A 13,707-nucleotide genomic window follows, 5' to 3' on the forward strand; every position below is an offset into this window, starting at 1 on the left:
ATGCACAGAATGAATAACATGCTGCTCCTGAGAACTGGCCTCAGTCAAGGATCTACCGTAAAGGAATCACTAGGGCAGTGGGGAGGAGGATACACATAGCATGGTATACACACTGCTAAACTGTGCTAGTCCCAAAGATTTCTTCCAGGAACCAGTTTTGGCTGGCCAATAGGGGCAGGGTCAAGAGCAGCCAACTGACACCCCTGCTGCTCTCAGGCCAGCTGGGACAGCCAAATGGCAAGGGTCTAGGGAGTCTGGCACAGCAAAGCCCCTTTGCAAAATGCTTATGCTGTGTCTGCACCCAAGATCTGAGCAAACTTATATCTTGGACATGCTCTTGTTGGGCCTAGCTGCACAGCCTGCACATTACCACAGGCCTTTTGAAAACAGGGGTCACTGTGAGGAACACACAACAATCACACACATGTATCACTGAGAACATGCAACTGGTTCTTAGAAAAATTTGACCCACCAGGTTTTGAGACTATCAGAAAAGAGACCTCTATTATGATTTGTATTTGAACAAGGGGTTGTGAACTCTCAGCCTATCCTGTCCTCCTTTTTGATCTGTTTGTGCCATCCTCATGATCTCCCTGAAAGACTACAGCATAAATCTAGGATTTTAAGGACTACACTGCAGGATTAAACGGGTGTGGGGGGGGGGGGGGGGGGAGAGAGAGAACACATGCATCTTCAGTAATAAAGGAAACAAAAAGATACTGATCATGTACATTTGATATTTCTATGGATAGTGTTTTTCAGTTAAGTTTGCTCAAATATTGACATTCCTCTTTAAACTCAGTACTTTCATAAATGTCTATTGCCAATATATCCTGTGCTGAAGAAAGATCACTTTCGATTGTGATCACTGCAAAAATTTCCCTTCAGCAAAAGACATTACCTGGCGCTGAAAATTCAGTAACCTAAGTGCCTTCAGCTCAACTGTAGCTTTGGTTCGCAGATCAGGAGGCAGAGAGCCAGGTAAATTCTCCAGTTCCTGGATTCTGTGAGCAATTCGAGCCTGAAGTCTAAGATGATAAAGGATGTGGGAAAGATATCAGGAAAGATCTGTTAGTAGTTATCAATATTATATGGCAACATAAGCAATAGATCTCAGACACCCAGTCAATTTCTAATACCCAACTATTCTGAATGAACATGCATTTCTAGGAATGGAGAGAAAAATCCGACTTACATTTACTCTGCAGGAATACCCTTGATAGCAAACAATGAAGACTCTCTCTCTTCTCTCCTCCCCTTCATTTTATCTATTAGTTGTATAGGAACAGCAACTCAGCAGATTTATTCTACTCATGCTTTCAAGCATTTTGTGTTTGCAGGCCAGTTTGTTAAGCACGAAGAAAAAAATGTTATAAAACGATTGGGTATTATTTTAGGTCTCTTTAAAGTGTGATTGCAGTCAGAATAGTGATTGTGTAAGAATGGAACATTCTTATTTAGCAGAACTGTGTCTTGCTGGTGATCAAAATCCTATGTGCTTTTTCTACTGACAAAGTTTAAGTTTTCACTTTCTTTATTCTTTAAACAAACTGTTGGCATTGCAAAGCTATTACAGTACAAGCTGGATTCTATTCCAGCTCACTCAGCCCCCACAGAATTAATTTCCAGTTGCAAACTCTTTTAAGACCAACCATGGTGCACAAGCCAGAAAGAACACACCTTCACTTTCAAATTCCAAACTGAGTTTGTAGTGCTAGTAGTTATATAATCTTTGTAAAGAGCCGTTTTGTTTTACTTGTAATTCAGCATATTTGATCAGGCAGTGAATGACAGACAAACATGGACCCCAAAATGCTACTTTTAATAACACTATGTATATGTGGTTTAATATTCCTTTTGGCTTTTTGGCACTTTTACAAATACAGTGCAGTCTAACTTCAGTGTAATTTCAACCACGGAATTCTTTCAACTAGATAAACATGGATCATAACCAATAACCAGTGAGAATTTCTGAATGAATTCTAAGTGGTCCAGTCGTTAAAAATTTTGGGCCATGATCTGCATTGCAATGCAAGTGAATCAACAACAGGAGCCAGAGGAGAGAATTTCTGTCCCCATTTTTTACAAAGCTGTGGAGATGAGAATGTATCTAGTCTACTCATGCTACATATGACATACACACTTCTGGAGATTTATAAGGGAAGTCTGATTACATAAATTAAAAGGCTGATCCTACTCCCTCCTGAAAAGGATAACAGACTCATAGCCAAACCTATGCAATCATTCATCTTCTCTCCATCACAATATAACACAGGTAAGAAATTGATAATAGCATTAATAGAGTAGTTGGCAACCTGGTAAATGAATTTACTAACAAAGCAAAACGTCACACCAACCAAACTAGAGAACTGCTCACACCTAAAAAGACAATTGTAACTTATGCTTTTTAAAGCCACATACACCACCCATTCCTACTCTACAACATCACCCCTGCTCCAAAATAATACATAAAAACAGCCATCCTGGGTCAGACCAATGGTCCAGCTAACCCAGTATCTTGTCTTCAGACAGTGGCCAATGCCATGTGCTTCAGAGGGAATGGACAGAACAGGCAATCATCAAGGGATCCATTCCCTGTCATCCACTCCCAGCTTCTGGCAAAGAGATGAACTAGATAAAAATGGATTATAATCAATAACCAGCAAGATTTTCTAAATGAATTCTAAGTGGTCCGGTCGTTAAATATTTTGGACCACAAGCTGCATAATAGATGGTGCAACCAGCCCCACATATAATACTTTAAAGGCACACTGATGTAAAAAGGCAAAACACTAGCTCCAATTCTGGTGCCACTAAAGTCAGTGGCAGTTTTACCAGAGACTTCAATGAGAGCAGGATTGGACATATTGACAGGTCAATTTTCTGCAGGCTCCAGTTTCCATGAAACTTAAGCAAAGCAAAGCAAAAATACACATTTTTTTTTTCATGAAAGGTTTTTAAGGAAAAAATATTCTGCTGACGTGTATACAATCCAAACACTGTAATATTTTGCTAATACAAAAAAACGCAACTGAGTAAATCTCCTCCCCCCCCCTTTTTTGGGGGGGAGGGTCATATAATAGTTGGTTGGGCAATCTTTCGTTGTAGTAGTACTATACAACACTATGTATATGTCTATGTTAAATAAAAATGGAAACAATGAAAAAAGTATTGACTAAGGTAGCAGATTCAGTGGCGATATAAGTTAATTCTCTGTTGAAGAATGCATTTACAGAATGAATAATCTATTAAGGGTACTGTAGCAGGATGGTCACCCGCTCCTGCCTGGAAGGGCTTAAAACGGCCCTGGAGAGGGCTGGGGTAGGGGGAAAAGCTGGGCTGATCGGGAAGCAGCCGCAGCTGGGGCCACGCCCCAAACAGACCCAGCTGGCCCTATAAAGGCCAGGGAGGCCAGGAGCAGAAAGATACTCTCTCTCTCTTGCCTTTGAAGAGGGAGGGCCCAGGCTGCCTGGGGAGCTGAGGAAGGTATCGAGGGTGGAGCAGTGCTGGGGAAGGGCCAGGGAGCTCCACCCTAGCAGAGCTGCAGGCCAAAGTAAGGGCCCACTACGGGGTACTAGGGCGGCAGAGGGGCAGCTCCGCTATAGGTAGAGGCAGCGGGTCCAAACCCAACCTTGCCTGCGAAGAGTGGCTTATACTACAGTCTGCCCCAGTGAGCGGGGGCTAGTAGCCTATGACTGAAGTGAGGCGGGGATAGTGCAGGGGGCGTTTCCTGGGAGGGGAAACCCAGAGACTCAGGGGTGTACTGCCAGAGGGCAGTACTCTGGCGTGCAAGGGGCACTGGGTCGTGAGGGACACGGGGGGCCAGGGAAAGTGGGAAACCAGCCTGCAGAGGGTGCGCCGATGGCTGGAGAGCTCATTCCCAGAAGATACCAGCAGGAGGTGCTGCAGGGGTGAGTCATCGCAACGGTTACAGGTACAGTTCTGCGTTATCATGCTATAAAACTGCCATTCATAATGTCACCAGAGAAGTTTTTTTTAAAATCCCTTTAAGAGATCTTAACTAGTCTCTTTGCTGTACCTTGTGTTAAATTAGAGTGGAAGACAATCACTGAACCCTAACATTACATAGGGAAGTAGTAAGATATTTTGAGGGCCTTGAACATGGTCTGGTGTTAAATTTACCTTTTGTTACAGTAAATTACCACAATCCACAGAGTTCACTGACCATTAATCTTGCACTTTCATTTCTGTGGTATAGTGAACCAACCCTGGTAGTCTGTCCATTACAACAGGAGGGCAGATGTCTCAGTTTGGAAGGCCTGAAAACAAGTAACCTGTTAGACTACTGGGGCTATTGGGATATACAAGAGCAATGATGACCCCAAAATACCTGCTTCTATATGAAATGGACTAGAATCACACAAATGCTGACTGAGGGCATGTGAAATTAAAGTGGCCCTGGCAAAAGCACTCTGTGCAAAGCACTACTGCAGGTACATTCCTTAAAGAAGTTATCAGTTAGAACAGTGATGGTGGAAAAGGTGGGAGCCGCAAAGGAAAATTGGGAATCATATTGCACATGGATATATTTGGGTCATCCTCAGAAAGGGCTGGACTACATTAGAATTTACCAGATACAGAAATGATCATACTCAGGTGAGTTTAATGTTGAGGGGTTTTTTGTGCTTAATATCTGTATTTTAAGCACTGCTTCTCTGCATACTATTTTGTCTCAAAATCAATAGGCTACAATAGGTAGTGTGATAAAGAGATACAAGATTTGAAACTTCCTGAAACAACAAAAAGGCTGGATTACTGCATAACTGCAGGAGACTCATTTAGTGTCCTCAAGAGTACAGAAAATTGAAGCAGAATTAGGTCAGTCAGGTTTTTCATACAGATTGAACAGTAAATCAAGAGGAGTTACTGTTCTGGCAAGAACGAGTTCCATTAACGGCAACAGATATTTGTTCAGGTCCAGAGGAGAAGTTTATGATTCCTACAGGAGAGTTATTTGTTCAGAAAATAACACTGGGAGATTTTGTTCTTTCAATTAACTATATGACACTACAAAAATCCACATTTTGTACAACTCTAGCTCTGACTGGACTTAGTGATTGCGAGGGAATTTCAGTGCTGTTACAGCTGAAAAACAAATTGAAAAGTCTAGTGGCTTCCCTACCTCCTGCCCTTATAAAGGAGGATTCGATTGACTATTGCACATCCACACAGACTAGCAGCTGACAGATGCATAAAGAGACTTAGGGTTCATCTACACTTATAACGCTGCAACACTGCTGCTGCAGCACTGTAGCACTTCAGTGAAGATGCTGCCTACGTTGATGGGTAGGTAATCCACCTCCCCAAGAGCTGATAGCTAAGTCAATGGCAGAATTCGCCCACTGACCTAGCGCTGTCTAATCTAGGGTTTAGGTCAGTTTAACTGCATCGCCAAAGAGTGTGGATTTTTCACACCCTGGAATGGCATAATTATATTGACCTAATTTCCTTGTGTGGACCAGGTCTACAGTTCTGAGATGTTCACAGATGCCTGGTGCTTATCCTCATACTGATGAGTCCAGATCATAGCTATGATTTTTCTCAATCTTCTAGTCCCAAAATAGCTGGAATGTTTCTGCTGACGCCTCAGCTATGAAACAGTTAAAGTACTTACTCTCTTTGGAGTCAATATGACTTCCGCTATGTGTGCAATGACACCTCCCCAAGCTAGTGTTTTGACTTACTCAGTAAGGCATCTGAACAGTGTTTGCAGCCATAAGGGCTAAGGGCTTGATCCAATGGTCACTGAAGTCAATGGAAAAACTCCTACTGAGTTTGCTGCTGCTGGATCAGGCCCCAGATGCTTAACTTTTAGTTTAAACCACAAGTTTAAAACTATAGGGACAACAGAGAACTGATACCACAGAGTATTGATATGCATCAGCTTAGCCAGACCCCTGGACGCATCTTCAATTTACTGAAAGGTAAATACTAATCTGCTAAATCTTTGAGAGTATTTTGGACTACTGCCCTGCTTTCTGACAAGTGAGACCCAGAAATGGGGCCAGCCAGGGCACTTAGGTGGAAACACAGAATTTTTCAAAAAATGGTTTGAACAGTTATCAATGGATGCCACCCAATGCACCTTCTCTGGAAGGGATATAGTAACCCACATCTCAAGTAGGACATAAGAATACCATATTGGATCAGACAAGTGGTCCATCTAGTCCAGTACCCTATTTCCAAAAGTGGCCAGTATCAGATGCTTCAGAAAGAGTTTATAGATCTCTTGTATATTTAAAAAAACAAACAAACAATCCTATCTAATGTAACTGTGAATGTTTTCATTTCCATACCATCTTCTTTTTCTTGCATCCCACTAAGTTCTTGGCCTCACTGATATTTTGTGGCAATGAATTCCACAGGCTGGGGATTTCTTGGTGGCTTTTTGATTCTGTTTGTTTTTTGGGGGGTGTTTATTTAAAAAAAATACATAATTTATTTCCTTTTATTAGTTTTAAATCTGTTCTCTTTTAGCTGCATTGACTGTCCCTTGTTCTTGCATTACATGAGAGGGTGAACAAAAAACACTGGCTTACCTTCACTATATATCACTAATTATTTTGTATAACTGCAACTGGTTGGCAGGGTTTCTCTGACTTTCCCAGTGACCAGGTTGCTGGAACTGTAGTGAGACACTGATTGACTCAGACCAATTCTTTCTGCCAGGCCTGGCTTGTTAGCTGCACCCTAGATATAAAGGAGGTGGGCCTGGCTCTTTGGACATTTGCTGATAACTTTCTTCAATGCTCTCTGGGCCTGATCCTATTTTTATATATTCTGTATATTTAGGCTGAACAGACTGAACTTATTCCAGGTAAGGTGTGCTATTATATAAATTAATGGTTTTATAATATTTTCTTCATTTTCTATCCATTCTTTAAATATTCTAATGCCATCTGCTTAAGGTGGTGAAGTTTAAGAAACTTTCACTGAGCTGTTCACAATGATACCCAGGTCCTTTCCCAATCTCTAGGAGTAGTGAAGGGGTGGGGGGGAGAGAGAGAGAGTGGCAGTTTGCTGGTAATTATTTTTGCATGTACAGCAATATTAACTTTTAAAAGAATTTTATGACCACCAGTTTTCACCTAAAGCAAATGCATCAGACTTTTCTGGACCATGCTCATCCTCTAATCCCTCGAACTGATAAAAATATGTTGGACTATTCATCTTTTCAGGGGAAGATGCTAAAGGCTATTAAGTTGTAAGAGGGTCAAGAAGAAAACAGCCTTTTTCAAGTGCTTGGAGTACTTACTAACCCTGTTTAAAGGATACATTTAATTAATCTCTGCAGTTCAGCATTTTATCTTCATCTCTACAGAACATGGATATTGCATTACAAACTGAAGATAGAGATCTCCTTACAAAGTAGGTGATTCTCACCTTTCCCTCACCAACTGGGGGTAATGGCAGAAATTGTGCCAGAGCACTGCAGGCGGTATGAAATGGATGCCAGGTAGCAAGCAAGAAAGCTTTATAAAAGGGAGACGCTTTTCAAGTAATAACATGAATCAATTTGACATAGTTTGCAGTGATCATAAATTAAAAATGCTGGAAAGTGCCATTTTTTTAATTAATGCTGGTGGGGAGGAGAGCCATTCCACCTAGTGGAATAATGTTAAATTACAGTACACATTATTAGTTTTAGACATTCATTAAGGTTAAAGCAGCACTTTATTTCCAAGAAAGTATTAAAATGGAGTTTTATAAAAGCATGTCAAGAATTTACAACTTTGGCCATATTTCAAGTAGCACAGCAAATTTAACAGCTCAATACATAGTAGTAATTTAAACTTTTTATAGCAATGGATATTTTAAATATCCAAGTTTCTTTTCATCTACCATTAGTCACATAGGGATTAACAACAATTATACCCCTAATTTCATCTCACAGCAACATATGCTGCAAGAGCTGCTGAATTCACCAAGTGAATTCAGTGGCAACATAAACTCCAATTTTCTTGCTTTTTTGTTGATTTAAGCCAACGCTTTTTAATGTCAAAATGTGGTCCTCTTGAGGGAGGAAGGGGGAAATCTATTAAAAGTAGAAAGTCTCCCCTTGACATGTCATCGGTTTCAAGGCTTCTTCAGTCTCAATAATATGCTAATGAATCTATCACTGCTCCTCCATCTGTAGTGGTCCATTTAACAAATGGCTAATGGAGAAGAATGCCACACTGCACCTTTACGTGCATTCTTTGAGGAACTGTCAAATCAACTGTATAGCTTCCTACTTGAAAGGAAGTCCAAGACACAGGAATTCCAGTCACTGGGCAGATTAGATGAATTTCTTCAATGCAACAGCAAATATTAAAGGAATGTTTCATGTTTACATCATCCATAAAAAGATGACATTAACTTTTAGTTGCAGTTAAGCACTCACAGCAAGAAAGATGTGCGCAGCAGTACATACCCTATCCTGTGCAACTTTGGACATCTGAAAAAGCACTCCATCAACTTCTTACAGGGTGCACACGTGCTGAAGTTTACTGCCCACACATACTTTCAGGTCACTTTTCAGTAGGCAGTTACATCAGCCATGCATGCAGGTGCAGTATGACGTTCCTTAGTGTTACACTTCACAATCTAAGCAAGGAGAGCCTGTACCTGAGGCTACTGCACATACACAGTAGGCAATTTTCAAAGCTTATAACTTGGTTACACCACAGGCACATATCCTGTAGGGATATATTACTGACTAGGATGGTGATAGTGACAGTGAAATGATCGGGGAGATGAGAGGCTATTAAAATAAACTCATTAATAATGGGAGATTTCAACTATCCGCATATTGACTGGGTACAGGTCACCTCAGGATAGGATGCAGAGATGAAGCTGCTTGACACCTTAAATGGCTGCTTCTTGGAGCAGCTAGTCCTGGAACCCACAAGAGGAGAGGAAATTCTTGATTTAGTCCTAAGTGGAGCACAGGATCTGGGCCAAGAGGTGAATATAGCTGGACTGCTTGGTAATAGTGACCATAATATAATTAAATTTAACATCCCTGTGAAGGAGAAAACACCACAGCAAGCCAACACTGTAGCATTTAATTTCAGAAAGGGAGACTACACAAAAATGAGGAAATTAGTTAAAGAGAAATTAAAAAGTACAGTGCAAAAAGTGAAATCTCTGCAAGCTGCATGGAAACTTTTTAAAGACACCATAATAGAGGCTCAACTTAAATGTATACTCCAAATTAAAGAAACATAGTAAGAGAACCAAAGAAGTGCCACTGTGGCCAAACAACAAAGTAAAAAAGCAGCGAGAGACAAAAAGACATCCTTTAAAAAGTGGAAATTAAATCCTAGTGAGAAAAATAGAAAGGAGCATAAACTCTGGCAAATGAAGTGTAAAAATATAATTAGGAAGGCCAAAAAAGAATTTGAAGAACAGCTAGCCAAAGACTCAAAGTAATAGCAATTTTTTTTTTTTTAAGTACATCAGATGCAGGAAGCCTGCTAAACAACCAGTGGGGCCTCTGGACGATCAAGATGCTAAAGAGCACTCAAGGAAGATAAGGCCACTGTCGAGAAACTAAATGAATTATTTGCATCGGTCTTCACAGTTGAGGATGTGAAGGAGATTCCCAAACCTGAGCCATTCGTTTTAGGTGACAGATCTGAGGAACTGTCCCAGACTGAGGTGTCATTAGAGGTGGTTTTGGAACAAACTGCTAAACTAAACACTATTAAGCCACCAGGACCAGATGGGATTCATCCAAGAGTTCGAAAGGAACTCAAATGTGAAACTGCGGAACTACTAACTGTAGTTTGTAACCTATCGTTTAAATCAGCTTCTGTACCAAATGAGTGGAGGATAGCTACTGTGACACCAATTTTTAAAAAGGGCTCCAGCGGTGATACTGGCACTTACAGGCTAGTAAGCCTGATTTCAGAACCAGGCAAACTGGTTGAAACTATCGTAAAGAACAAAATTGTCAGACACATAGATGAACATAATTTGATAGAGAAGAGTCAACCTGGTTTTTGTAAAGGGAAATCATGCCTCACCAGTCTACTAAAATTCTTTGAGGGGGTCAACAAGCATGTGGAGGGGATCCAGTGCATGCGGTGGTCTTAAATTGTCAGCAAGCCTTTGAAAGGTTCCCCACCAAAGGCTCTTAAGCAAAGCAAGTTGTCATGGGATAAGAAGGAAGGTACCCTCATGGACTGGTAAATGGTTAAAAGATAGGAAACAAAGGGTAGGAATAAATGGTCAGTTCTCAGAATGGAGAGAGGTAAACAGTGGGGTCCCCAAAGGGTCTGTACTGGGACCAATGCTATTCAACATTCATAAATGATCTGGAAAAGGGGGTAAACAGTGAGGTGGCAAAATTTGCAGATGATACAAAACTACTCAAGATACTTAAGTCCCAAGCAGACAGCGAAGAGTTACAAAAGGATCTCACAAAACTGGGTGACTGGGCACCAAAATGGCAGATGACATTTGATGTTTTTAAATGCAAAGTAATGCACATTGGAAAACATAATCCATATTATACATATAAAATGACAGGGTCTAAATTAGCTGTTACCACTCAAGAAAGAGATCTTGGAGTCATTGTGGATAGTTCTCTGAAAATAGCAGTGGCAGTTTAAAAAAAGCTAACAGAATGTTGGGAATCATTAAGAAAGGGATAGATAATAAGACAGAAAATATCATATTGCCTCTATATAAATCCATGGCATGCCGACATCTTGAATACTGGGTGCAGATGTGGTCGCCGCATCTCAAAAAGGATATACTGGAATTGGAAAAGGTTCAGAAAAGGGTAACAAAAATGATTAGAGGTATGAAGCATCTGCCATATGAGGAGAGATTAATAAGACTGGGACTTTTCAGTTTGGAAACTGTTATGTAAAACCTTCGCTCAAATGCGATTGTAAAATCTGTAACTTGTGTCATTAAGTTCTGCAAACTTTTTGCAGACTTTGTAAATTCAGTGATTGTTAGCATAGCCTTTGAAGTTTTGTAACCTTTGCAAGCTCTGCAACCTTTTCAAGTTATCACTTGTATGAACTTCCAAGCTTTGTAATATCCCATCATAAAATCCAAGAGAGTGTGAACAAGGGAGTGTGGGGGGAAGATAAGGGAATGTATGTGGGACTGGGCGGAAAGGAACTGCAAGGAGAAGAGAGCCTGGGAGACAGGAGACAGGTGTGCCTGATGAAGGTAATCCTGGAGTGCTGTAAAGAAAAGAGGCATGAAAGGAACAGGGCCTGGCAATGCTTCTCGGTGACGGACACAGAAGAAAAACTCAGTGTACGTGACAGGAGCGCCCAGTTCCAAAATAAAAGGAAGCAGCCACGCACACAAGTGGCTGCTCCTTGACTTGCTCAGCAACCTGGATTCGTGACCACAGGCAGACACACCAGATCTACCACGTTTTGGCTTCTCGGCCTCCATGCTGTCTCCGGTAACTCTCCGCCTGTGTAGTGTGTGGGTGCATGAGGGTATGAATGCAGTGAATATGTGCATGTCTGAATAAGCTCCATCTCCTTTCTATCTGACCTAACAGCGGCATTGTAATAAAACTAATACAAGTGTGACCCTGGGTTGGTTCTTAGGGGAACAGAGGTAACAGAAACGAGATGACTAAGGGGGCTATGATAGAAGTCTATAAAATCATGATTGGTGTGGAGAAAGGAAATAAGGAAGTGTTATTTACTCCTTCTAATAACACAAGAAATTAAAAGGCAGTAGGTTTAAAACAAACAAAAGGAAGTATTTCTTGTAGAAATACTTGCAGATGTCAACTTGTAGAACTCCTTACCAGAGGGCTGTTGTGAAGGCCAAGACTATAACAGGATTCAAAAAAAGAATTAAATAGGTCCAACAATGGCTATTAGCCAGAACAGGCAAGGATGGTGCCTCTAGCTTCTGTTTTCCAGAAGCTGGGAATGGGCGACAGAGAATGGATCACTTGATGATTACCTGTTCTGTTCATTCCCTCTGGGGTACCTGGTATTGGCCACTGTCAGAAGACAGGATACTGGGCTAGATGAACCTTTGGTCTGACCCATTATGGTCGTTCTTATGTTATGTTCCACTGAAATATTCAGATACTTTTCTACAATGAGGGCTAGATGCCAAATTTTAAGTTTTGGTACTTGATGTCTGGAGTGTAAAACTGGTAAAGAAGTGGCAAGAATATTTTTTTATGATGAGGAAAGCCTTCTTCCTTTCTCTTATTACCAAAAAAAGATGGATGAACTGGCTTTTACTCAAACGTTTAACAAAACATTTAAACTTCAGGCACAGACCAAACTCAATACCTGACCATTTCAGAGACATATCAGCAACTACGATGGGTTCTGAGAAGGGGAATGCTTACACTACCTTAACTATAGCTGTCATGTCCTGCTCCCATTGTGCAAAAAGGCACATTCACTTTATCTAACAATATCAAATTTATCAACAAATTTAGTACAACAAAACAAAATCCCCAGCAGCATTCAAGAAAAAAAAATACACAACTCAGCCAGCCTGCCACCTACAAAAAAAAAAAAAATTCTTTCCAACCCCTCCTCATTCAGGGCAGCATACCCTCAGCCCTCTCCAAAAACCTACAACATATGTCTTTGCAGATTAACCAAAAGATACAAAGTGAGGCTATTTCAAACCAAGCAGCCTTACAATGAAGATGAAGCAGTTGTTCAAGGTTCCTAACACACTCTTCTGTCCCTTGCACAAGGACTAGTCGCAGTCATATTCCTTGCATTCCAAGCTTAAAAACTGGGGAGCTAGAACTACCAGCCACCCCAAAAGCAGAGAATGGGGTCAGGCCCCCTCTTCCGAACTTGGACCAGCCAACATTGTTGACTAGCTGTGAAGAATGCATGCCACATTTTTCACATCTTCCCATTCACACTGGGGAGTTCCCAAGGCACAATGCCTCTCTGAGGTGTTGCTGGGGTTGTGTGACTATGCAGCACCTTCAAGACAGGCCAGAGTCTTAAAGTCATGGTTTGAATCCAAAGAACACTATACACTAGCCTCTAGGTGAACACAGTCTGTTAATGCACTGCTAAGAGATCCACATTCAAATCCTGGATTAATTCAGGAACAAGAACAGCTATGTGATCTCCTGTAGGTCCCCATTTGTATACATCCCTAAGCCATACAATCTGGCACAAATAGCAATCTCTGCTCCTGGAAGAAGCAGGGTTCGAAGAGAAGAACCAGTTACAGATGAAGGCTGAGGGGCACCATCACTGATACATTAAAGTGTGTGTGGCACTGGCCCATAGGATTCCTGGCTCATGTCATAGCTATATCCCCTTCCATAAGAACAAAGTTAAATTGTACTAAGCTTTGTATATCATATATGTTTTCTGAAAATGCTGTTACACTTCAATAACCCTACACAATGAAACAGGTAAGGCCGTTCCTAGTTAAGGTAAAAGTGATGCTAGTCACTAGGCACTCAATCCAGCAAAGCACTTAATTGCACACTTAATTTAAGCAAAAGCTTGACTGTTTTGCTGGATCAGGACCTGAAAAAACAGTTTCAAAAGCAGTACAGAGTGTACCGTTAGGCTTGTTCTTAATCATTAGTAAGATACTTTTTGCTTAGCATCATTACAAATGTCATATTATGCGAAGTACTACAGATACTAAGTAGATCTTTGAGCAGCATCATAACTCTTAGTTGACAGGGCAGTTCTGTTTTATAAGTTTATATAC

General features: G+C 41.0%; 1 protein-coding gene across 4 annotated transcripts in view; it reads right to left on the minus strand.

Moving 5' to 3' along the window:
* SMARCA2 (SWI/SNF related, matrix associated, actin dependent regulator of chromatin, subfamily a, member 2) overlaps positions 1 to 13,707 on the minus strand; it is a 174,398-nt gene that overhangs the window by 116,237 nt on the left and 44,454 nt on the right. For all 4 annotated transcript variants that reach the window (XM_045020794.1, XM_045020795.1, XM_045020793.1 and 1 more), the window contains one exon: positions 902 to 1,028. In XM_045020794.1, the coding sequence (XP_044876729.1) occupies positions 902 to 1,028 (127 nt within the window). The remainder of the gene's footprint in view (positions 1 to 901; positions 1,029 to 13,707) is intronic.

This window comes from Mauremys mutica, chromosome 6, assembly GCF_020497125.1.
Source record: "Mauremys mutica isolate MM-2020 ecotype Southern chromosome 6, ASM2049712v1, whole genome shotgun sequence".
NCBI lineage: Eukaryota > Metazoa > Chordata > Testudines > Geoemydidae > Mauremys > Mauremys mutica.